General features: G+C 36.6%; 1 protein-coding gene across 2 annotated transcripts in view; it reads left to right on the forward strand.

Annotated features, from left to right (window-relative positions):
- Positions 1-26,122, forward strand: part of SPTLC1 (serine palmitoyltransferase long chain base subunit 1) — a 101,761-nt gene that overhangs the window by 7,353 nt on the left and 68,286 nt on the right. The window contains exons 3-5 of one of the 2 annotated variants that reach the window (XM_043975923.1): positions 11,360-11,454; positions 13,300-13,393; positions 14,275-14,347. In XM_043975923.1, coding sequence (XP_043831858.1) covers positions 11,360-11,454; positions 13,300-13,393; positions 14,275-14,347 — 262 coding nt within the window. The remainder of the gene's footprint in view (positions 1-11,359; positions 11,455-13,299; positions 13,394-14,274; positions 14,348-26,122) is intronic. The other variant, XM_043975924.1, reaches the window with a different exon arrangement.

Genomic DNA, 26,122 nt, shown 5'->3' on the forward strand with positions numbered 1-26,122 from the left:
AAGGGGCAGCTAGGTGGTACAGTGGATAAAGCACCGGCCCAGGATTCAGGAGGACCAGAGTTCAAATCTGGCCCCAGACACTTGACACTTAATAGCTGTGTGACCCTGGGCAAGTCACTTAACCCCAATTGCCTCACTAAAAACAAAAAAAAAAACAACAAAAAAACAAAACAAAAGAAAATAATATTTAAAAGGATATTGATCAGGATCCTTTAAATTTTTCCTGTTCCTCTTGTTCAAATTTGTAGTTGATCTGCTACTTAACCAACCACAATGGCTTCCAATGACCTGTAGGGTCAAATATAAACTCCTTTTTAGCTTTTAAAGCCCTACACAAACTTTGAGTTGAGGACTCCATAACTGGGTTTGTGATCTCATTAATACCATGGTGCTGATCTAATTTGCATCCTTTGCTATTCAGTTTTTGGCCAAGTTTTAGCAATTTTCAGCAGATGGTGAACCTTTGATGGCCCCTGTTCTGGTGCTTTTTATCATGAGGGATCTTTTTTTCCATTGCCTCAGGGAGATTTGAGATTAAATTTAGCAATAAGAAACAAATATGGATGTTCTTTTTGTCTTTAAGAACTGTGTCCTGAAGATGTTGACTGCTGTAAACTTTAATTTGTTGAATTTGTATAATTATTGTATTTAGTATTTGGTGGTATAGTGGTCTTTGGGCTCACTGGCTGTGGTAGGCCTCCCCTTTGCCACTCAGAAACGTTAATCTTGAGGTTTTCTAAGAACTGTATTGAATTAACTACTTGAAAGTTTTTTTAATATGGCATTTTGGAAGCCATTGAGAATTACCAAATGGACATTATTGGGACTCTTTGGTAAAAGGAATTAGGGGAGGCATTCGAATGGACAATTCTTAAGCCCAGAGATCTTTCCAGACATGTAGACAGATATGCTAAATACATCCGTGTTGATTTGCTTAGAATGAGGGAAGAGTTCTGCATCAAAAATATAAAAGGTCAGAAGGAGAGAGCATTAACTCTCACACATGAACTGGAACTTGCTCTTTGGAATTTCCAAAAAGTGAAGAGTCTTTGGAGTTGGCTCCTGCATAGACTTTGGTTGCCTTCCCCTTCCCCTGGCAAAGATTCTGACTGCTTGGAACTAGAACATAAAAGACAGTCTTAGAGGATTCTGTGATTGATGCTTTTGTTTTGATTATCCTTCCTTCAGTTTAGGTAAGCAGTCCTAAGCTGTACATGCCTAGCCTTGTAAAAATAACAAGACCTCTAGGTTCTTCAGTTGGAGATGAATTTCCTACTTCAGAGAGGTTGATCACTGATAAGATGAGGAACTCAAGCCCTAGACTAGTTGGCCAGAACTCAGGTTTCCTGAGCCATACTGTTTGGCTATCCTTGACTTCATCAGTGTGGTGGATGAGCTAGGAACATTAATATCATGGCCTATTGCACTAGGAGACAGTATAGGGGTGTAAATACCCAGGACAAAAGAGTAGCACTCAAGGCCTAGCAGTGACAGGACCTCTTCCAGCATAGGACCAGGGTCAGGCTCCAGCAGTGTCCAGGTTGGAGAACAACGATAGCACTCTGGCCCAGGCATAGGGACGGGGATAGTGGCAGCTTCTAGTGCTAGATGCTCTATTTTATGAAGGGGTGAGGAAGTTGGGGGATGGGTACAGTACTCAGATTATGATAAGAATAGCCAGTGATATATGCCACAGGGACATAGACCCTAGAGGCAATGTGCAGAGGTACAGGCCCCCAAATAGTAGCCAAGTGAGCAAAGACTTTGTACACCAGAACAGTGGCCAGTGATCTACCCAAGTATTGGTGTAGTCTTTTACTTACTGGAATCTGGAACTGATGAAGTCTTTCCACATTGCTGCTAATACAAATTGGTCATTGGATAATTTCTTTTCAGGAATGGCTATTGGAAGGGAGGTAGTCCCTCAGTAGAGATCTCTAAAGGTACCACTGTTCTTCCCTACTCCCTTTTCCCAAAGGGTTGCCAGTAAACCTTCTTTTGTTAAATGATTCATGAGCATTTCCTTTCATTTCAGTCTTGTAGACCAGCCACTGTTAGATTTGGCCTACTACATGTAGTAGGGGAACAATATCCTTTTCTTCAGGGAGCAGTTCAACCAAACTCTGAAAGGGAGAATAGAGATGGCAGGTATTATTTCATCCTTTTTTCACCTTGGGGTTCTTATGACATTGCCATTGTCCAGGCCAGCCTTGCCTCTCCTCTCCTTTGTATTTTATGGGTTATTTCATGGTTAAGGTGTTATGAAAAGTACATATTGCCAGAATTAATGTTTTGTTATAAAAATATATGCAGAAATGAGGCCTTTATCAGAAACAGTAACTGTAAGAATTGTTTCCCAGCTTTCTGCTTCCCTTCTAATTTTGGCTGCATTTCTTCTGTTTGTACAAAACCTTTTTAATTTAATGTAATCAGCGTCATCCATTTTGCATTTCATAGTGCACTCTATCTCTTGTTTGGTCATCAATTCTTCCCTTATTCATAGATCTGACAGGCAAACTATCGCAAGCTCCCCTAATGGTATCAGTCTTTATTTCTAAATTAGGTAATCCATTCTGCCATCCACTTACATTTTTGTTTTGTTTTTTGGTGAGGCAATTGGGGTTAAATGACTTGCCCAGGGTCACACAGCTAGTAAGTGTTAAGTGTCTGAGGCTGGATTTGAACTCAGGTCCTCCTGACTCCAGGGCCAGTGCTCTATCCACTGTGTCACCTAGCTGCCCCCACTTATGTTTTGTTGATGAATTCATCCCTTTCACATTCGCAGTTATGATTACTGTGTATTTCCCTCCACCCTACTTCTTTCCCCTTTTTATCCTTCTTTTTCTCTCCTTTTATGAGTCTTCCTTTACCCCTTCTCTTATCCTTTCCCCTCCTACTTTCCTGTAGTGTAGGACTGATTTCTATAATCAACTGAGTGTGTATGTTACTCCTTCTTAGAGCCTCCTGTGAGGGTAAGGTTCAAGCATTTCCTGCCACCCCATTCATCTTCCCCTCCACTGTAAAAGGTTTTCATGTCTCTTTTATGTGAGACAATTTACCCTGTTTTACTTCTTTCTTCCCCCTTCTTCCATTGCATCTCTTTTCCTCACACTTTAATTTTATATTTTTCAATAATATGCTATCAAAGTCAACTCCTACCCATGCCATCTGTCTATGTACATTCCTAACTATTCTGACAATGATATAGTACTTAGGAGTTTTAAGTATCATATTCCCATGGAGAAATGTAAACAGCTTAACTTTACTGAGACCCTTATGTTTTTTTTCTTGAGTCTTGCATTTGAAAGGCACATTTTTTCTTTAGCTTTGGTCTTTTCAGCAGGAATTCTTGAGAATCCTCTATTTCGTTAAATATCTATGTTTCCCCCTGAAGCATTACACTCACTTTTGCTGGGTAGGTGATTCTTGGTTGTAATCCTAGCACCTTTGCCTTCAAGAATATCATATTCCGCTTGTAGAAATATTTTGACTTACTAGCCTAATTTGGGGCTAATCTGACTGGAAGACTAATTTGGGGACTCTTGACTAACTGGCTATCTGACTGCTATTAATTTAATATGGGCCGTAAATAAAGTTCCACCACACTGCTCCACTCCCAAATTGATAAGCAAAATATTAAGAAGCCTCTTAACTAAATAATCAAAGCAGAGTTTATTTATGAGATACTATTTAAAATGAAGATTACAGGGAAATAAAATGTACAACCTGACTGCATTGTGGTGCATCTCTTTCCACTGTGTCTGGAACTTCTAATCTTGTCCGCCCAGTCTCTCTATCTTGTCCTTCCCCCCTCTGAGTCTTGTCTGCCAGCCTCCTCCTCTTGTCGGTCCTAGTCCTTTAGCCTTCTCCTGCGTCCTTGTAGCCCCTGTCTCTCGTCTGCCTCCAACCTTTCTTGTCAGCCAGCCTCCAGTCCTCTTCTCTGCCCCCCTACTGTCTCAGTCCCAGGTCTATATATATTTTCCTTTTCTCCACTCAAATCTCGTGGCTTTTTGTACCCACACACCAAGCTAATCCGCCAGCCAGGGCTGCGGCTGGGGCTGGGCACACGCTCGAGCATCATGTGCCTCAGCACAGTCTACGCCAGAGCCCCGGCCTGGACGAGCCCGGCATCTCTGGGATAGCTCTGCTCAGGTCAGAGGGAGCTGGGGGCTTTTTCCCCCCAGCTGTCTGACCTGGCGTCTCATACAGCCCATGGGGCTTTTTGGCTCAGCTGAAGCTGAGGGGGAGGGGCACCAGCACCTCCCACACAGAAGAGACCCTGAGGGCCTAAGACTTTCTAATCTCAGCCTAAAGGTAGGGTCCCCAAATCAAAATAAATTTCCACAGTCTCCCCTTTGCTTCGACAAGAAACACGTAGTGTTTCCTTGATAAAGCAGAGAAACCAAATACCATAACCTATGCTAGGACACAATATCAATAACAACACAGGAAAAGAAAATTTTGTCCAGAGGGGCAATCCCTCATGGACTCGTGCTTTGACAATGTCCACAGAGGGAAGGCCTCTGCAGAAAATACACATTACAGATGGTATATGTGGAAAGAAACAAAAGTGTCCATTTAAAGTCTTTTTTTGTTTGTTTGTTTTTTGGGGTTTTTTTTAGTGAGGCAGTTGGGGTTAAGTGACTTGCCCAGGGTCACACAGCTAGTAAGTATTAAGTGTCTGAGGCTGGATTTGAACTCAGGTACTCCTGACTCCAGGGCCAGTGCTCTATCCACTGCACCATCTAGCTGCCCCCCATTTAAAGTCTTTTAAATCTTGTCTTTGAAGGAGGCTTGAGATGTCACCAGGGGAACTAGATTCTGGTCTGGATATGGGCTGTCTCTCGTTGTCTCTGTCTCTGGATTCTGCTGGCTTTCACTTAGTCTTTAGTATAGCATTGTCCAAAATTGTTCAATTTAAATAGTGAAAGTTCTTTAAAATGTACAAAACAGATTTGAACTTTATACATATACAACATATTGGTCCCTCCTTTTGGAGGATGTTTATATTCATATGCAATAGAAAATTGAGACAATACATCAATAATACTTTTTACCATTATATGTCTGGATCAAGGCCAAATTTAGAAATGTGCCCATGATGATACCTGAAAATGTTATGGAAAGGTTACCATACCACATCATGTGGTGCATAGACATCCAATAATTGTGCTAGGCCTCAGGTGTATGGATTCTAACCATGCCACCAGACTGAATTAAAAAAAAGCCAAATGAAGTTAAACCAAGTTATTGGGCTGCTGCTTCCATGACACCAGACTATTTTTGGAGTGACAAATGTGCCCTATATAGCTGCTATTATCAGCAAACTATGAATTTACTGAATGTATTTGGACTAAGGGAATCCTGCCTTCAGGTTTCGCTGAATGGCTGTTCTCTCAGTCTCCTCAGGGCATCTCCCATGTACCTGTCTCTCCTCCTGTTGTACATATATTTTCTCCAAGGCCTGCATTGTGGAGTGGAGTCATCTCCATTAAGCCCAGTGTAAGAGTAATTAGTCTCTGAAATGCTAAGTTTCCATAATTTATAAATCTCATATTAATTTCACCAAAGAAAATATGATGGTAAAAATGCATGTTATGCTGCATAACTACATACACACTTGCAATATATACAATAATTCCAAACCATACCCAGAGTCAGTTGGGAAAGTGGTATAATGACCAGTACAACAAAAATTACTGCTCTTTCACTAAGGATAATAATATATAGTCACAATGACATTTAAATGATAAATGAATATAAAATGGCTAATATTAAACATTATTACAAAGTCTTCATTAAGCAACATCATTTTGTCCATAAAATTCTTTTTCTAGTACAATGACAATAGATACTTGAATTGATAAACAATTTATCAAAAAAAAAACCTTAAACATCAGCATACTTGAAGTGATAATCAATTTATCAAAAGAACTAAAATATCAGCGAGACTCAATGTCCATTAATTGTCTTACAAACCAAATAATAGCGTTCAATAACCCTTCTTTGAAGTTAGAGGTTCAATAATCCTTTCTTTGCGAAGAAGTTCTTCGCCTGCAAATGGTGCAGGTGGAATGAAATGATGAGGACCAAAGTGGGTCCAAGCAGGAACAGGAACAGCAACATCAGCAGGCCAGGGTGCCTTATTCAATTCTGCCACAGCTAAAAGATGCTGGGAACCCAGCTGTAAAGATACTTGGAAAGAATTTTTTTGTTAGAGCCACAAGTGGCTTAGCAATTTTACCAAAACAGGGTATCCATTGCCTGCAATACCCAGCTGCTCCTAGAATGGCCCTTAGCTGCTTCTTAGTTCATTTTGCCACTCTTTGGGCTTCTAATAAGCACTTATAATGTGTCCCCAACTTTAAGGGTCACATGAGGTTTGTTACTCTGGGGAGGAGAATGGAATGGAATAAAAGAGTTAATGTATTTAAAGTCTAGAAAAATAAAATTTTCAGTATTTACTGTTGTCCATTCCTCCCCTGTGCACCATCATTTATCTGTATTTCCCTGATCTTTACCCTTTTGAGAGGGTCTGTGACTGTTCTCATGTTGCTCCTTTATATTTCTTCGACAAGGCCTATAACTGGTTTGACTCTGCTTGTCTGTATCTCCATGATAAGATCTATATTTATTTTGATTTTGCTTATAATAAGGCCTATAATTACCCTGATTCTTTCCTTCTGTACCTTCCTGATAGGGTCTTCTAAAGTTATTTTGATTTTGCTTGTAATAAAGCCTGTAATTGCCTTGGTTGTTTCCTCTCTGGTAAAAATTCCTCTGATTATTCCTATTTCCCCATAAAAAGTCTTTAAGGGTTTCAGTCATTACCTGTCTCAATTCATACCTTCTAGTTCTACACTCTCTCAACAAGTGTCCTTGCTTCTCACAATATTGGCACACTTTAGGGGTCTTATACTGATTCTTAACCGTTTGACCTGAAAGTGCAGGTGCTAGGATGTTTCTGCTTTTAGGCTTTGCAGCATCCTGCATACCTGTTTTTAAAGACTGGTCAACATTTTTTTGTGAACTCAGGTCATTTTTAGTAGAGTGAGCTCTGGCATCCCTCTTAATACATGCACTATGGGTACAATTCTTTTTCTCTCTCTAGAGTTGTATAAGAAAATACCGTGCTATAACATTAGTAATGGAGAGAAAAAAAAAATTACGATTTCTAGAGCTATTATTACTTTACCAAAATATGGCTCAAAATTGGTCAAAATGTCTCCAGTAATATTAACCATGGGTTCAATGGGTAAAACAGACATTATGTGGTCCCAGAACAACCCAATGAAAAAAGGTAAGAGGTAAAACAAATATTCAGTCATGCTTCAGTTTAAGCGCTAAGACTTTTCTCTGCTAGAGGCTTTCAAAAAAATTAAATTAAGGGAAGCAGTGGGTGGAAAAAAAAATTTCCTAGTGGCCCTTTAATTTTTTTTTAATTTTTTTATTTTTTAAAGATTTAACAGGTTAGTAGGTTAGTAAATCCTACCTGGCTCACCATTAAATATTGTAAAAAAAATAATTATTCACTAGCTAATCTAATCTGGAAAAATTTATAATTTTGGACTTATGAAAAATTATAATTGGGTCGCAAGTCCTGCCGCGGAGGTAGGGTCCCCAAATCAAAATAAATTTCCACACGCCTACCTTTCCTTTAACATGGGAGCTAAAAAAAAAAAAATTAAAAAAAAAACATGGGAGCTACTAAATCTTGTGTTATCTTGACTGTAGTTCCACAATATTTGAATTGTTCTTTCTGGCCATGTGTAATATTTTCTTCTTGATCTGGGAACCCTGTATATTGACTATAATAGTCCTGAGAGTTTTCATTTTCAGATCTTTTTCAGGAGGCAATCAGTGGCTTCTTCTAGTTTACCCTGTGGTTCTAGAATATCAAGGCAATTTTCCTTGATAATTTCCTGAAATATGATGTCTAGGATCTTTTTCTGAGCATGGCTTTCAGGTAGTTCATTAATTCCTGGTCAGTTGTTTTATGTTTCTTTATGTCTCATAGCTTCCATTTGCCCAATTCTGATTTTTATAGAATTGTTTTATACCCTCCTTTTCCATTTGGCCAATTCTGCTTTTTAAGGAGTTCTTGTCTTCAGTCGATTTTTTTGTGTTTCTTTTACCTTTTGGCCTATTTTGTTTTCTAAGGTGTTATTTTCTTCAGTTGTGTGTGTGTGTGTGTGTGTGTGTGTGTGTGTGTGTCAATATATTACAATCATGTTAAATATATTTCCAAGTTAGTCATGTTGTGAGAGAAGAATCAGAACAAAAGGGAAAAAATCACAAGAAAGAAGAAACAAACCAAAAAAACAACAAAAGTGAAAATAGTATGCTTAAATCTGCATTCAGACTCCATAGTTCTTTTTCTGGCTATGGAGAAGCATTTTCCATCATGAGTCCTTTGGAATTATTTTGGTTTATTGCATTGCTGAGAAGAGCTAAGTCTATCACAGTTGATCATCACACAGTGTTGCAGTTACTTTGTATAATGTTGTCTTGATTCTGCTCACTTAATTCAGCATCAGTTCATGTAAGTCTTTCCAGGTTTTTCTGAAATCTTCCTACCCATCATTTCTTTCCTTTTTTTCTTAGTGAGGCATTTGGGATTAAGTGACTTGCCCAGGGTCATACAGCTAGTAAGTGTTAAGTGTCTGAGGCTGGATTTGAACTCAGGTACTCCTGACTCCAGGGCCAGTGCTCTATCCACTGCTCCACCTAGCCGCCCCTCATCATTTCTTATAGCACAATAGTATTCTATTACATTCAAATATGACAACTTGTTCAGCCATTCCCCAGTTGATGGGCATTCCCTCAGTTTCCAATTCTGACTCTTTTTCATGATTTTCTTGTATTACTCTCATTTCTTGTCTCAATTTTTTCTCTACCAATCTTATTTGAGTCTAAAAATCCTTTTTAGTTCTTCCTGGGCCTGAGACCAATTCACATTTATCTTTGAGACTTTGCATGTAGCTACTTCAATTTCATTGACTTCTTCTGAGTTTGAATTTTGATCGTAATAACTTTCTATGATTAGGTTCCTTTTGTTGTTGTTTGCTCACTTTTCCAGCCTATTTCTTGACTTTAACTTTACATTAAAGTTGGGTTCTCCTGTCCCAAGTTTAAATTTTTTCATGCTTCTGTTTTCAGAGCTAGTTCTGGGAGTCTATAAGTTTTCAATTCATACTATGTGCTATGATCTTGAACTTAGGTTCTCCTGACTCCATGCTCAGTGATCTATCTACTTTACCACTTAGCTGCCCCTCTTTTCATGGTGGTGGTAGTGGTGGTGTTTAAATTGAAGTCCCTCATTATTTTTATGATTCTGTTGTCCATTTTCCCCTTGTCATCAATTTTGTTTTTTCTTTAAATATTTAGAAGTTTTGATAATGTTTTATTTATGCTAAAAATTGAAATCAACTCCATGTCTATCACCTTGCTTTTGACTTTTCTGAAATCACAATTGCTGCTTCTGAGTTTTTTTGTGTTTAGTTGAGGTGTAACAGATTTTGCGACAACCTTTATTTTAACCTTTATGTTTCAAGAATGTTCCTTGGAAACAATATATATTGTTGAATTTTGCTCTGTAATCCAATTTGTTAACCTTTTTCATTTTATAGGTGAGTTCATCCCAGTCATATTCTCAGTTAAAATAGCTAATTTATTTTCATTTATCCTATTCTCTCTTTCTCTTTTTTTTTTTTTGCAGGGCAATGAGGGTTAAGCGACTTTCCCAGGGTCACACAGCTAGTTAAGTGTCAAGTGTCTGAGGCTGGATTTGAACTCAGGTCCTCCTGAATCCAAGGCCAGTGCTTTATCCACGGCACCACCTAGCTTCCCCCCATTCTATTCTCTTATATTTTTTATTCTATATACTCCCTCATATTTATTTATAGTTAATATTCTTTCTCTCCCTCCCTCCCTCCCTTTTTATCCTTCTTTTCACTATCTCCTCTTCAAACTTAAAGTCTGTTTTGCTCATGACTAATCCCTGTCTGCATCTCTTATTCCTCTTTCCCTTTTTTCTCTATGTGTATGTTCTGTCCTATTTTGACAAGTTTAGATAAAAATGAATTTCAAGTGATACTTCCTTCCCCCACTCCTATTCCATGTTAGTAATTCTGCTTGCACAACTCAGTTACATTTGTTAACAGTTCTTCACATCTTTGTTCTCATTTTTTCTTTAATGTATATTCCCTATCTTTTTTGTTCTTCCAATATTTTCAAAATGTAAAATGATTTTATCTCTTCTGTCTGTTGGTTACCTCTATTATGCTCTACATTAGAATATAAACATTTTATTCTTCTGTAGTCTTTTCTTATTCATGTGTAGTTACCTATTTATTTTTATGTTAGCTCCCTTATTTGTCTTTCAAAGTTACTTTTCATTTTTGTTTATTTATTTCCATCAGGAAAATCTTCCCTCATTGAGAGTCCTTTTCCCCCCCTCATGCCTGGGGATTTATTATGGTTGAGGTCTGAAAACTTTTACTTTCATCCATAATAATATCTATGGGACATTTAGTTTAGTAATTTTGCTATTTAATGGTGGGATGGAATTGAACTGTCTTGTTTCCTTCTCCACTATCATTTTCATTATACATGAAATATTTACACCAGCCTTGGATTCAGGAGGACCTGAGTTCAAATCTGGCCTCAGACACCTGACACTTACTAGCTGTGTGACTCTGGGCAAGTCACTTAACTCCAGCTGCCTCACCAAAAAAAAAAAAAAAAGAGTTAATGACTGGTTTTTTAAAATGGAAAGCACACTGATCAGTGCTCATGTATATGTATATGTATATGTATATGTATATGTATATGTATATGTACCCCTTGCCAGAGTTTTTACCCTTAGGATACTGAGAGTGAGTTGTAGCAGGAAGTGCTCTCTAAGGAACCCAAATCTGCCAATGTGGGTGCAGGTCGAGTGAGCCTCAATCTAGGAAAAGAACCTGAAAAGAGGTTGGCCTGGACAAGTCAGGTAATAACAAAAGTTTTACCACAACAGTAATTATGGCAGGAAGCAATACACTTTGATTTATCTTGCAATAAAATCAGGCCTATTTTTGAAAATGACTTCATGATTTTTTAACTGATTTTTTCAGAGCAAGATATCAGAATGCTGTGCCATGCAAGGGCTATATTGAAGTGATGATAACAAAGAATGAACTATAGTATTTTGTCTATAAAATATTTGTGCTTTAAAATAATAAATTTCAAATACAAACAAAATCCTATTATGATTAACATTTTAAAATATTTTAAATCTTATGATTAATTATATTTTTCTGGTGTTGTGAAGTGACCTTTTCTATAAATTGTTTTATATTCTGCCTTTCTCCTATAGGAAAAGGAAGAATTAATTGAAGAGTGGCAGCCAGAACCTCTTGTTTCTCCTGTTTCAAAAGACCATCCTGCTCTTAACTATAACATTGTTTCAGGGTAAATATAGTTTGGTTCCTCCAGAGGATTTAAAAATCTCCAGTTCAGTTGCTGTATTTTTTGGAACTTATAATGTTCATTTCCTGTCTAGAAATTGAACTGAAATATCGTATTAGCTTCTGAAAAGGAGGATCTTTGTTTTTTCCTTTGTATAGTTTCCAGTGTGTTAATCAACAGGTTTATCACCTATCACAATCACAGACTCCTTTGGTAATTATTTTTAGAAACATTTGTGGATTATAATTCTTGTAGCACAGAAGTTGACAGAATCATAGATTTTCTCAGGTGTTTTTGTTTTTGTAGAATGGAGGGAGGATTAAAAAAATGAAGCAGGAATGAGAATTAGGAAAGTGAAGTTAGGTCCTGGGATAATGACTATAGAATGTAGAAATAGGATGTGACAACTTGACATATTACCATTTTGAAAAATAGGTAGGTGAAGTGTTAAGTTATGTTAAGGCTAAAATTCTAGCTAGTCTGTTTAAAATATCTAATGAGTGATCGCCAATAAATTATAAGCTTTAGCAAGAGTTAGACTTTTAAGCATTTATTAAAGAGAATAAGAATTTGATAGAGAGAGAAAGGCCTACATTCTATTAAAGGGAGAGCGCATTTCTAGCTCCACTCTCCGCCAGAGTCCACAGGAAAAGCGAGAGTCTGAGTGCCAGGCTCCCCTTCTTCCTCCCACCAGCAAATTTCCTGACACCAAAGAAAAGACGCATGGTCTTGCCCTCAGAGACGTTCACCTCATAGCGGAGCTTTTCTACAGCAAGTCTCCAGCAGGTGGTGTCATTCCAATCGTTACAGTTATAAACTGATAGTAATTTGTGGGAAAAGTAGTTGAGAGAAAGAAATATTTAGACTATAAATAATCGTAGTCTTCTTTTTCAATCTAATTAAAGATGTTAAGATGTTCAGATATCATTTTTTAGTACTTAGCCCCCTCCATTTGTATTCATTTGTCATATCTATTTCCAGATAGAAAATATCTAAATTAATCTGTGGATATTATTCTTTCAGTAAGAGACTTAGATGGCACTTGAGGGGAAAAAGAGAAAAACAACTTATTTGGCTTATGAGAAAAGAGGTTTTACCTGTTGCAACTGTATTTAGATATATGCAACCATTTCTGTATTAATTTCCCCCAGTTTTCCTTTCTAAATTTCCAGAAATGTAATTGCCCATTTTAGGAAATGGAATCTTATCCTGTTCTTCTTTCTCTGACTTTCCCTTAACTGTTTCTTTCAAAAAACTGCTTAACTCTTAAACATGGTACTTCTTTTGATTTATTCTTGCCTCTGATATTAATTTTTTTGGTCTCTTTCCTTTCCATTTATAATCTTTACAAATTCTTTCCAAAGTACAAAAGTACCTTGTGTTATTCCTTCCTCAAGTTGGATTTAAAGCTAACGCAAACAATTTACCCATCTTTGTATACTTTTTTCCTTTCTTTCTTTCAGAGCAGTAAAATATAGAAACATTACCTATATTATACTTAGGAAGTAGTAAACTGTTAATTTACTAAGGCTAGAAGGATGTGTATATTTTAAATTTGTAATGACCTTTCAGCTTGATATTTTGATTGTTAAAGATATAGAAAGTACTTATGGTGTTGTATTAATGAACAAATGACATAATTTGTGTGAAGTGCTTAAAAAACTTAAATCCCCATATAAATGTCAGATATTCTTATTTTTGTTATGTGGGAGAAATCGAATATCGTTATATAGATAGAGCACAGTAGAAAATGCTATGTCCCTCTCTAAATTGGATGATGTTTTATTTGATGTCCCTAAAATAGGGATTTATATTTTTTTAATTCTTTTTCTTTTTTTTTTTCCTTAGCCCTCCAGGCCACAGAATTGTGGTGAATGGAAAGGAATGTATAAACTTTGCATCATTTAATTTTCTTGGACTCTTGGATAATTCTAGGGTAAAGGTAAGTAACTTACTGATAATATTGTTGACTTCTGAGATGAACTACAATGAACATTTTTTGAGTCTCATATTCCTTGTCTATAAAATGAGGAGTTTGAATTAGACATCCTTTTCCACTATAAATCTATGATTATGTATATTGACCATTTGATTAGTCAAGTTTTTCTAGCTGTTATTTAGTTTATTTTCTTAGTGCATTATTTTATTTTTATGTCATTTTATTATTTATTAATGTATTTTGGAAATGGTATTGATTATACATGTGAAATCATGCAAAACTTATTTCCATTTTTTATTAAAATAATAAAATCATTTATTTTAGTTATTTTACTAAACTTTATTTTATTGGCTTAGACTCAGTATAGCAGAAAAAGCACTGGATTTTTGGTCAGAGAGCCTGTATTCAAATTCTGGCTCACTTACCTTAGTACTTGTATTAGTTACCCTTTCTGGACCTAAATTTCTTTATTTTTAAAATAAGGTGCATTAAAGCAAATTGTTTCTAAGGGTCTTTCCATTATAATTTATGAATGAAGGTAAGTAATTTGGATTTAGTGGCTAATGTGTACTGCACTGGTGGGCGAGAAAGCCAGAGAGTTATAAAGTTTGGTCTTAAGTAAGTAAGTTGCAATTCTGGATTTCACTGGGGAGCTACTGTGTTCTTTCTTGGAATGGAGAGATTTAATTATTGAGCTTTAAGCTACTTTAACTTTTCTATATGTTTAGGCTTCTGTCCACATTTTATGCTTTTTCTTATTCCAAACTACAGTTAAAATTGGGGGATATTTATAATCACATAATTGCTAATTCTGATTAAAGTATAGGAAATGTCCATTTTCATTCATTAAATTTTCCTTTTAATTTTTTTTTTTAATTATAAAGGAGGCAGCCTTAGCATCTCTAAAAAAATATGGTGTAGGAACTTGTGGACCTAGAGGATTTTATGGCACATTTGGTAAGTATTTCATCCCCATTCTTTTTTGTTGTTGTTGTTTTTTGGTTTTTTTGTTTGTTTGTTTTTAGTGAGGCAATTGGGGTCAAGTGACTTGCCCAGGGTCACACAGCTAGTAAGTGTTAAGCGTCTGAGATCGGATCCGAACTCAGGTCCTCCTGACTCCAGGGCCGGTGTTCTATCCACTGCGCCACCTAGCTGCCCCATCCCCATTCTTTTTAATTCACTGGTTTGCAAGTTTCCATAGATTGAGTTAAAACTTTTATATTAAGTTTTTTCTGAAACAACACTTATATTGTTAGATTTCATCTTAGTAAATGAATATCATGTCGTTTCTTTTTTCACTTGTCCTAACATTTTTTATAATTTGATTCTAGAATGAAGTTATGAGACAAGTATAAAACATTTTCTTTAATCCAAATTTGGCTATGACTTGAAATGAATGAAGCTTTAAACATAAATTTTGATGTGGTAATTGGTGAGATATTTTTAGGGAATTACCATGAGAAAGAGTGTGTTCTTCTCCCCTTTCACTAGCAGTAATCAGGAAACATTAGTTTCTTTCTATAATGTGTCACGAAAATTTCTAAGTCCGATGAAGAAAAGAAACAGCAAATTCTCCAAGCCGTAGAAAGATAGGTGTATTGAGAGAGGGTACCTGTCTCACAATAAAGCCAGTCTCAGGCAGGAGTAAGCCTGTAAAGACCCCAAACCTGGGACTAAGTAGGGTTTTATAACACTACAGGGCTTCTAAGTACATGTACATGTACAAGTTCATGTACAGAAAGACAGAAATCATGAACTAATGTAGGATGCAGTCCCTTGTCCCAAGTTGCGATCATTGTTACACATTCTCTTGACCTGCTCTTGACCTCTTTCAATCTCTAATGCTGATTGGTCCCATTCCAAGGAAGTTCTGGCCTCATATGGGTTTGTGACAACACATGTAGGTCCCTTCAGAACTGTTGATTTGGGTCTGATGGTGGTCCTTCTTTCTCTGAAGCTGATTGGTTACTTCAGCTTAGAAGATACTATTTTGGGGGCCTTGGTTAACCACAATGAACATAGTAAAAAGGACTTAGTTATCTAGACCAAAAGCAAGTTTATTATTCAATTGATACCTGAGAACACATTACTGCATTGGCTTCAGCCACTAAAGAATATTTTAGAGTATATTAAGAGCAATTGCATAATATCTGTGCTCTGTGCTATAGTATTATTAACTTAGGAGACCAGAGAACACTTAAATATGAGTGAATCGCCATTTGTAGTCTGTTATACTGATTACTATCACAGTTAAATCACTTATAACTAAGGAGTGAGGAAAATCTAAAATTCCTGGGGACATGTTCAGAAAATATTTTTGTAAGAAATTAATTTTTAGAGAGCTTGCACATTAGTAAGCTATTACTGTTCTACAGTTATAATCAGTTGAACTAGGGACACTTAAAAATATGGTGGGGAGGACGACTAGGTGGCACAGTGGATAAAGCACCGGCCCTGGATTCAAGAGTACCTGAGTTCAAATCCGGCCTCAGACACTTGACATTTACTAGCTGTGTGACCCTGGGCAAGTCACTTGACCCCCATTGCCCCACAAAAAAAAAAAGTATGGTGGGGAAAATATTATTTCTCATCATCTGCATGTCAGTAGTAAAATTATGTTGTATCTGAGATAAGACATTAAGTGATCAGAAAACCTTCAATTTGAAGATTAGAATAATTAGCCAGAGACCATGAAATCTTTGACATTAGAAAATCATTAAATATTAGTTTGATGCTTAAACTTTGTGTCTGAATTTATGATATATAAGTATTAATAATGTTGAATTTGCTAAAATGAATATATTGCTGGAAATGATATTTCTATACTCTTAAGACCTAAATGCACAACCTTCGTAGTTCCTATTTCCTATTCCCTTTATTTCTGCCCTGAGTTTTTGGATCTTTTTTTATATTGGGGGTCATAGTTTTGAAGTATAGATGGACTTTATTTAAATTAATCAACAAGTATTTAGTTACATTATTTTCCCCCATTAAGTTTTATCACATGTAAATTACAAATTACATGTAAATACAAATTTTGACATCAAATTTTTAAAAAAAACTTTGTGTTCCAAATTTTCTTCCTCCCTCCCTCCTCTCCACCCCCCCACCCCAAGAACTCAAGCAATTCAATATAAGTTATATATGAGCAGTCATGCAAAACATTTCCACATCAGCCAGGTTGTGAAAGAAAACAGACAAAAACAAAACTTCAGATAAAGGAACTAACAAACAAACAAAAAAATATGCTTCAGTCTGTATTCAGACACCATCAGTTCTCTGCATTGTTCATAGGACCTTCAGAGTTGTCTTGGATCATTGCATTGCTGAAAATAAGCAAGTCATTCACAACAGATCATCTTACAGTATTGCTGTTATTTTGTATACAGTATATTTCACATTGCATCAGCTCATGTAGGTCTTTCTGGGTTTTTCTGATTGTATCCTCAACAAGTATTTAGTAAATACCTATTGTTTGCTTTGGGGATATAAAGACAAAAGTGAAAAGTACCAACCTTCAAAAGTATCAGTCAGTTAGCAATTTGAGGAGGGATAAAGTTGCAGTGTGTTAAGGGTTAAAATTCTAGCTAGTCTGTCTAAAATATCTAATGAGTGGTCGCCAATAAATTATAAGCTTTAGCGTTTATTAAGGAGAATAAAAATTTGATAAAGAGAGAGAGAAAGGCCTAGATTCCTATCTATTAAAGGGAGAGCACATTTTTAGCTCCCTTCTCCACCAGAGTCCCCAGGAAAGAGCGTGAGACTGAGCGCCAGTCTCTTCCTTCCTCCTCCCACTAGCCCGCGTCACTTCCTGACGCCAAAGAAAAGACTCCTGGTCTTGCCCTCAAAGACCTTCGCTTCATGGGCGGAACTCTTCTACAGTGAGTCTCCAGCAGGTGGAGTCATTCCAATCGTTACAAGTGTAATTATGCCATATGAAGTCAAGACTGGAGAACTTTAAGGAGATCAGGAGTAGCCTATCTCAGATTTTCTCTTTTGCCTCTAGCGCAAACAGAACACATAGAAGTTCTTTTGTTAGAGAACATTTACTAAACATGGACAAAGAGTAAAAAAAAGGTCTTATTACAAGTGCTACTGCTCCAGTCCATGGAGATAAATTAGATAGTGACTTTCCCATGGACTTGTAGGATAGTGTGTTTTTCTGTACTTTTAGTAGGTCCTTCTGTCCCCAATAAGATTGTAGCCCTGACTCCTATGCCAAACTTATTTTCAGGGTCAAAGTAGACAAAGCCAGGCTCCCAAGTTGATCCTAGTCTTTTTAATTGCTAGACTAAGCTTCCCATAAATATCAGAGCCACCCCATATTTTTTTGTTAATATTTCCTAATTACATTAAAAATTTTTAACATTCATTTTTATAAATTTTTATTTCCAAATTCTCTCCCTTCCTCCTATTCCCACCCCTTGAAAAGTCTAACAATATGGTATGTTATACATATGAAATCATGCTAAACTTATTTCCATACTAACCATGTTAAAACACACACAAAATAAAGTGAAAAAAGTATCCTTTAATTGGCATTCCAAGTTCATCAGTTCTCTCTCTGCAGGTGAAAGCACTTTTCATAATGGGTCCTTTGGAATTATCTCGGATCATTGTCTTCACAGTTGATCATTATACAATATTGCCAACTCTGTGTACATTGTTCTCCTGGTTCTGCTCACTTCACTTTGCATCACTACATATAAGACTTTCCAGGTTTTTCTGAAACCATCCTGTTTATCATTTCTTATAGCATAAGAGCATTCTATCACAGTCATATACTATAGTATAGCTTCTTTGCCATCACAAAAAGAGCTGCAATAAGTCTTTTTTGTAAAAATGGAGCCACTACATTTAAAGACAATATTTGATGGTTAATAAACTTGCCTTTCTGGAAGAGATCCTTATAGATCTCTAACTTAAGCTTGGCCCATGGCTTCTCACCTCCTCTGGTCCTGATTCAGCATTGTGTAGCAACTATGCATTTGTCTTGGCTATTTTTACCGTTTATGCCATATTGATTCCTATTTGCGAGCCTTTACTCTGTCTTATTTTAAGTTACCTTTCTTAAAAATAAGGAATTACTCTCTACCTTCTTTCCTGTTGCCTACTTTGGCAGTGGTCTTGCCCCATGACTAATTCTCACTCCATCCTTAGTTCAATTTCCTGTTACCCTCATATCACCTAGTGAATATTGCCCAGTCTTACCCAAAAGAACCAAGCTTGACAGCTGCATTAAATTTAGTATCTGGTTTTGTTCCTTATATCTATCCACAGTATCAGCCTAGCAGACCATTTTTGGTCTAAAGGTATTTCATGAATAAGATCATGAATTTTTATAGAATTTATTGGAATCTGATCAGTTGCTAAGCTAAGAAAATAATTTTTGTTATATAGGGCCTTTTCTTTAAAAAATAGTATCATAGGGTGTGATGTTTAAAAATCTAAATGTGTGGTCGCCTTAAATTAGAAGCTTTAGCACCAGTCTTTGGGCATTAAGCATTTATTAAAGCATACCAGGTATTCACGTGGAGTTCAGAAGGCCTATCTAGCCTAGAGTTCCAGCCTAGTCGGGTTCTTCCTCAACTCTTCCACCACGAGCCTGTTTCAATCATGAACTCTCCAGCAAACTGACTGTGGAAGCTTTTTATAGGTCTGGAGCATGGGCAGTCCTTACACACTGATTCAAGCTGGATTGGTTAGCGTCATCCAAATCCATTGGTCCACCGGACTTGAAGGTGGTCTCAAGTTGAGTTCAAAGTCCTTAGCTTCTGGAGAACAATGCCTTCTTTTTTTTTTTTTTACATATAAGGTATTTTATTTTTTCCGTTACATGTAAAGATAGTTCTCAACTTTTGTTTATACAAGCTTTACAATTTCAGATTTTTCTCCCTCCCCCCTCCCCTAGACAACAGGTAATCTGACATAGGTTATATCTATATATCTATATACATATACATATACATATATAGATATAGATATTTATACACCCATATATATACACATAATAACATTAATCCTATTTCTGCATTAGTCCTATTATAAGAGAAAAAATCAGAGCAATGATGAAAAACCTCAAAATAGAAAAAAAACAACAGCACCATAAACAAAAGAAATAGTATGGTTCATTCAGCATCTATACTCCACAGTTCTTTTTTTTTTTTCCCTTGGATTTGGAGATCCTCTTCTATCATGAGTTCCCTGGAACTCTTCTGTACCACTGAATTGGTGAGAAGAATATAGTCCATCACAGTAGATCAACACTCAATGTTGATGATACTGTGTACAATGTTCTTCTGGTTCTGCTCATCTCACTCATCATCAGCTCACACAAGACCCTCCAGGTTTCTCTGAACTCCTCCTGCTCATCATTTCTTATAGCACAATAGTATTCCATTGTATTCATATACCACAACTTGTCCAGCCATTCCCCAATTGATGGGCACCCCCTCAACTTCCAATACCTTGCTGCCACATAAAGAGCAGCTATAAAAATGTTTGTACATGTGGGTCCCTTTCCCCTTTCCATGATTTCTTTGGGAAAAAGACCCAAAAGTGGTATTGCTGGGTTAAAGGGCATGCACAGCTTTATCGCCCTTTGGGCATGATTCCAAATTGCTCTCCAGAATAGTTGGATCAGTTCACAGCTCCACCAACAATGAATTAGTGAGAACAATACCTTCTTAAGGGCTATCCAGGTGTGGTTATAGTCTAGTTAACTTGAAGTTGGCTAATCAGCAGTCAATCATCCTTACTTAATTCAATCACTTTAGATTAATCTCCAGGTAAGCCTTTGAGTATCTGCCAAATTTCATTATTTTAAGGGGGCAGCTAGGTGGCACAGTGGATAAAGCACAGGCCCTGGATTCAGGAGGACCTGAGTTCAAATTCAGCCTCAGACACTTGACATTTACTAGCTGTGTGACCTCGGGCAAGTCATTTAACCCTCATTGCCCTGCAAAACAAAAATGAAAAAAAATAATATTATAGGGGCAGCAAGGTGGCTCAGTGGATAAAACACTGGCCTTGGATTCAGGAGGACCTGAGTTCAAATCTGGTCTCAGATACTTGACACTTACTAGCATGTGATCCTGGGCAAGTCACTTAACTCTCATTGCCCAATCCCCCCCAAAAATAGCATTATAATAGTTATAATGGAATTTTTACCTCGACATGAAGAATTTTCCAAAATGTGACAGAAACCCTAGGGAATATCTTTAGTTTTCTGTGGTAACATATATACATTTCTTAAAAATACTGAAATTTATGATACACTAGAAATTTTTCTGTGCAGAATAGACTGTTGATTGGCATTCAGAAGCTTTAGGTGAACCTTTACATTTGTTTTTGTTTTTTTGTAAGGCAGTTGGGGTTAAGTGACTTGCCCAGGGTCACACAGCTAGTAAGTGTTAAGTGTCTGAGGTCAGATTTGAACTCAGGTACTCCTGACTCCAGGGCCGGTGCTCTATCCACTGCGCCATCTAGCTGCCCTCGAACCTTTCTTTACATTTTAAAATCAGTCAGAGGGCCACCAGAACTCATTATAATTAAGTTACAGTTATGTATCATTGGATCATGCATTTAAGAATTGGAGAGGACCTTAAAAACCATTGACTCTAATACCTTCATTAGGTATGAGGAAACTGAGTCCAAGAAAGGTTAAATGCTTTCCCATGGTCTCAGAGCTAATGAGTGGCCTGAAGCAGGATTCAATCTCTGTTTTTTCTGACTCGGAGTCAAATACTCTATCCACTAGCTCATTCTTCTATAAATTTTACTGGTTTGTAGGTTTCTTGGTCTGAAACAATTGGGACTTTTCACATTGTCTCTTTGCTCTGTCCTTTACATAAAGGCTATCAGTTGATCATGAGAGTAACATGGAGAATACTTTCCAAGAATTTTTGTAAGTCTGGAGTACAAAAAATGATTTTGTTTTGGGAAACTAACTGAACCTAAGAGTCAAGAGTAATCTGTCACACTGTGTTATTCCAGTTTCCTTACTTGTTTCTATTTATCATGAGTAACTTTGCAGTTGACTTGATTTTTCATATTCCTTCCTGTTCTCTCCTTCTTGGACTGACATCTTTGTTACCTTTCCCCATTTGTATTCTTTCAGTAATTATTGACCATATTTGTATTCTTTGGTTTTCCAGTAGGGATTTTTGGTTTCATTAACAGACTTTTTTTTTTTTAGTGAGGCAATTGGGGTTAAGTGACTTGCCCAGGGTCACACAGCTAGTAAGTGTCAAGTGTCTGAGGCCGGATTTGAACTCAGGTACTCCTGACTCCCGGGTTGGTGCTCTATCCACTGTGCCACCTAGCTGCCCCCATTAACAGACTTTTTTTCTTTTTCCATATTCTATATGAATCTTATTTTACCATTATATTTTTAGTACTAAGTTAAATTTAAGAATCTCTCAATCTCTCAACTCTGTAACTGCCATAGTCAGCATAGTTTAATAGAAAGAATATTGAAATTGCAGTCTAAGGTCCTGGTTTTAAATCCTGTTACTGGGCCTCAGTACATGTAAAAGCAATTTTTAATGTCGACTTTTAAAACTTTTTGTTCCAAATTCTCTTCCTGTCTCCCTCCACCTCTCCCCCTTTAGAACACAATCAATTTAATTTAAGTTATACCTGTACACTTATGCGAAACATTTCTACATTAGTCAGGTTGTGAAAGAAAACAGACAAAAAAACTTTAGCAAAAAGAACTTAAAAAAAAATTATGCTTCAATCTGTATCCAGACATCAATTCTTTCTCTGGAGATGGAATGCATTTTTCATAAGTCCTTTAGAGTTGTCTTGGATCATTGTATTGCTGAAAATAGCTAAGTCATTTACAGCTAAACATCTTACGATATTGCTGTTACTTTGTATACAGTACATTTCACTTTGCATCAGCTTGTGTAAGTCTTTCCAGGTTTTTCTGATAGCGTGCTGCTCATCATTTTTTATAGCACAATAGTGTTCCATCATAATCTCTTTCCACAGTTTGTTCAGCCATTCTCTAATTGATGGGCATCTCCTCAATTTCGAATTCAACTTTTTATTTTTTATCTCTTTTTGGATACCAACATAGTAATGGTATTACTAGGTCAAAGAGTATACATGATTTTATAGCCCTTTTGCCATAGTTCCTAATTACTGTACAGAATGTTTGAATCCGTTTACAACTTCACCGAGAGTGCATTGATGTCTCATTTTAACAACATTTGTCATTTTCCTCAGCTGTCCTATTATCCAGTCCAATAGGTATGAGGTAGTACTTTTTTTCCACCTCATTTTTTAACTTTGAACTTTATGTTAAAGTTGAGCTCTGCTCCTGGGGTGGATGAAACACTTTCCCAAATTTCAGGTTTTTCATGCTGCTTTTAGAGCTATGATTTAAAGAGAAGGAGTAGTCATTGCTTTCCTGGCCTTTGCTGTGGTTTGTGAGTGATCTATTTCTCAGTGGTACATGGCACCTATGCAAAAATTAACCATATGTTAGAGGTTCAAAACCTCACAACCAGATGAAGAAATACAGAAATATTGAATGCATCCCTTTTCAGATCATAGCACAGTAAAATGATATCTAGTAAAAGCCTGGGTAAACAGATTGAAAATTAATTGGAAACTGATCAATCTAATTCTAAAAAATAAATAGGTTAAATTTTATTTTTTGGTTTTGTTTTGTTTTTCCAGGTCAATGAGGGTTAAGTGACTTGCCCAGGGTCACACAGCTAGTAAGTGTCAAGTGTCTGAGGCCGGATTTGAACTCAGGTCCTCCTGAATCCAGGGCTGGTACCCTGTCCACGGTGCCACCTAACTGTCCCCTAGGTTAAATCTTAGAAACTGTCAATAATTTCACTAAAGAGAATGATAACAATAAATCAACATACCAGAATTTTGGGGATGCACACAAAACAGTACCTAGGGGAAATTTTACGTTTGAAAATGCTTACATCAAATAAACTAGATGGGCAGCTAGGTGGCACAGTAGATAAAGCACTGACTGGCCCTGGATTCAGAAGGACCTGAGTTCAAATCTAACCGTAGACACTTGGTGCTAGCTTTGTGACTCTGGGAAAGTCACTTAACCCTCATTGCCCCACCAAAAGAAAAAAGAAAAAAAAGAATGTTAAAAGTTGTTTGACAGAGGCAGTTAGGTGGCGCAGTGGATAGAGCAAGGGCCCTGGATTCAGGAGGACCTGAGTTCAAATCCAGCCTCATACACTTGACACTTACTAGCTGTGTGACCTTGGGCAAGTCACTTAATCCCAATTGCCTCACCAAACAAAACAAAACAAAAAAACAAACAAAAGTTGTTTGATGGGCAGCTAGGTGTTGCAGTGGATAACACACCAGTCCTGGATTCAGGAGGACCTGAGTTCAAATTCACCCCCCCCCAAAAAAAACCCAATGACAACAACAACTAGAGTTAGAGCAGATGAGTGAATTGGCATACAGGTAAAAAAGCTAGAAAAAGAACAAATTTTAAATCCCCAATTAAACACAAAAATAGAAATACTTAAAACCAAAGGGAGATGAATATAATTGAACATTCTAAAAAACTGTACTTTAAAAAAAAAAGCTTAGCTAGGTGGCGTAGTGGATAGAGCACCGGCCCTGGAGTCAGGAGTACCTGGGTTCAAATCTGGCCTCAGACACTTAACACTTACTTACTGGCTGTGTGACCCTGGGCAAGTCACTTAACCCCAATTGCCTCACTAAAAAAAAAAAAATAATAATAATAAAAAAGCTTTCTAAAACAAAAAAACCAACCAACAAAAACAAAAAAAGAACTACACATTGGGGGCAGGTATCAGTGGCTAAATACTGGCCCTGGATTCAGGAAGACCTGAGTTCAAATTTGGCCCCAGACACTTGACATTTACTAGCTGTGTCACCCTGGACAAGACACTTAACCCTCATTGGCCCGCCTCCCCCCCCCCCAAAAAAAAAACCCCTGCACTAATAAATAAAATTAGGACCTGTTTTTTATGGGAAAAACCAATCTAATTGATAAACTATTGGTTAATTCAATATAAGAAAGGAAAGAAGAAAAACAAATTACCAGTATTAAAAATGAAAAGGGAGAATTTGCTACCAATAGATATGAAATTAAAACAGCTATTAGATATTTATATGCCAATAAATCTAACAGTCTAAGTGAAATGGATGGCTATTTACAAAAATACAAACTTAGCTATTAAACAGAGGAGGAAATGTAAGACTTGAATAACCCAATCTTAGAGAAAGAAATTGAACAAGCCATTAGTGAGCTCCCTAAGAAAAAAATCCTCATGACCAGATGGCTTCATGGGTGAATTCTACCCTCTATTTAAAGAACAATTAATTATAATAGTGAATAAACTGTTTGAGAAAATAGGCGAAGAAGGAGACCTACCAAATATCATTCCAAAAATATGGTGCTGATAACTAAACCAGGAAGTGCAAAAGCAAAGAAAACTGTAGACCAGTTTCCCTAATGAATATTGGTATAAAAAAACAAACCAAAAACCCAAACACTAGTAAGAAGATTAATACAATATATCACAAAGATCATACCAGCTGGGATTTATACCAACAATGCAGGCAGGGCTAGTTCAATATTAGGAAAGCTATCAGCATAACTGACCATATTAATAACAAAACAAAAAAACATACATATAATTATCTCAATAGATGCAGAAAAGCTTTTGACAAAATGTAACACCCATTCCTATTAAAAACACTAGAGAGCATAGGAATAAATGGAACTTTCCTTAAAATAAAAAGTACTAAGATCATCAGCAAGCACTATCTGTAATGGATATAAGGTAGAAGCCATCCTAATAAGATTGTGGTGAAGCAAGGGTATCCATTATCACCACTATTATTCACAATTGTGCTAGAAATGCCAGCTATGACAATAAGAGAAGAAAAAGATATTGAAGTAATTAGAATAGGCAATGAGGAAACAAAACTATCACTCTTTTCAGATGATATGATAAATTAAAGAATCCTAGAGAATCAATTAAAAACTACTTGAAATAACAATTTTAGCAATGTTGTAAGATATAAAATAAAACCTCATAAATCATTAGTGTAGCCCAGAACCAAGAGAAAGAGAAATTCCATTTAAAATAATTGTAAATAATATAAAATGAATACTTGGAAGTCTCCCTACCAAGACAAACCCAGGAACTATATAAATACAATTACAAAACATTTTTCGCACAAATGAAGTGAGATCTAAACAACTGTAAAAATATTAATTAATAATTAGTTAATTATTAATTAATGGGTAAGCCAAGCCAATATAATAAAAAGGACAATACCTATATTAATATGCTTCTTTAGTTTCATGTCACTCAAACTATTAAAAATTATTTTATAGAGCTAGAAAAAAATAACAATTCGGGGGTGGCTAGGTGGCGCAGTGGATAAAGCACCGGTCCTGGATTCAGGAGGACCTGAATTCAAATCCGGCCTCAGACACTTGAGACTTACTAGCTGTGTGACCCTGGGCAAGTCACTTAACCCCCATTGCCCCGCAAAAAAAAAATTCATCTGGAAGAACAAAAGGTCAATAATATCAAGGGAATTAATGAAATGAAATGAAAATGTGGAGGAAGATGGCTTATACCAGATCTCAAACTGTACCATCTAACAGTAATCATCTAAACTGGCACTGGCTAAGAAATAGAATGTTAGATCAGTATAATAGATGTCGTACACAACACATAGTTATATATGACCATG

This window comes from Dromiciops gliroides, chromosome 1 (assembly GCF_019393635.1).
Source record: "Dromiciops gliroides isolate mDroGli1 chromosome 1, mDroGli1.pri, whole genome shotgun sequence".
Lineage (NCBI taxonomy): Eukaryota > Metazoa > Chordata > Mammalia > Microbiotheria > Microbiotheriidae > Dromiciops > Dromiciops gliroides.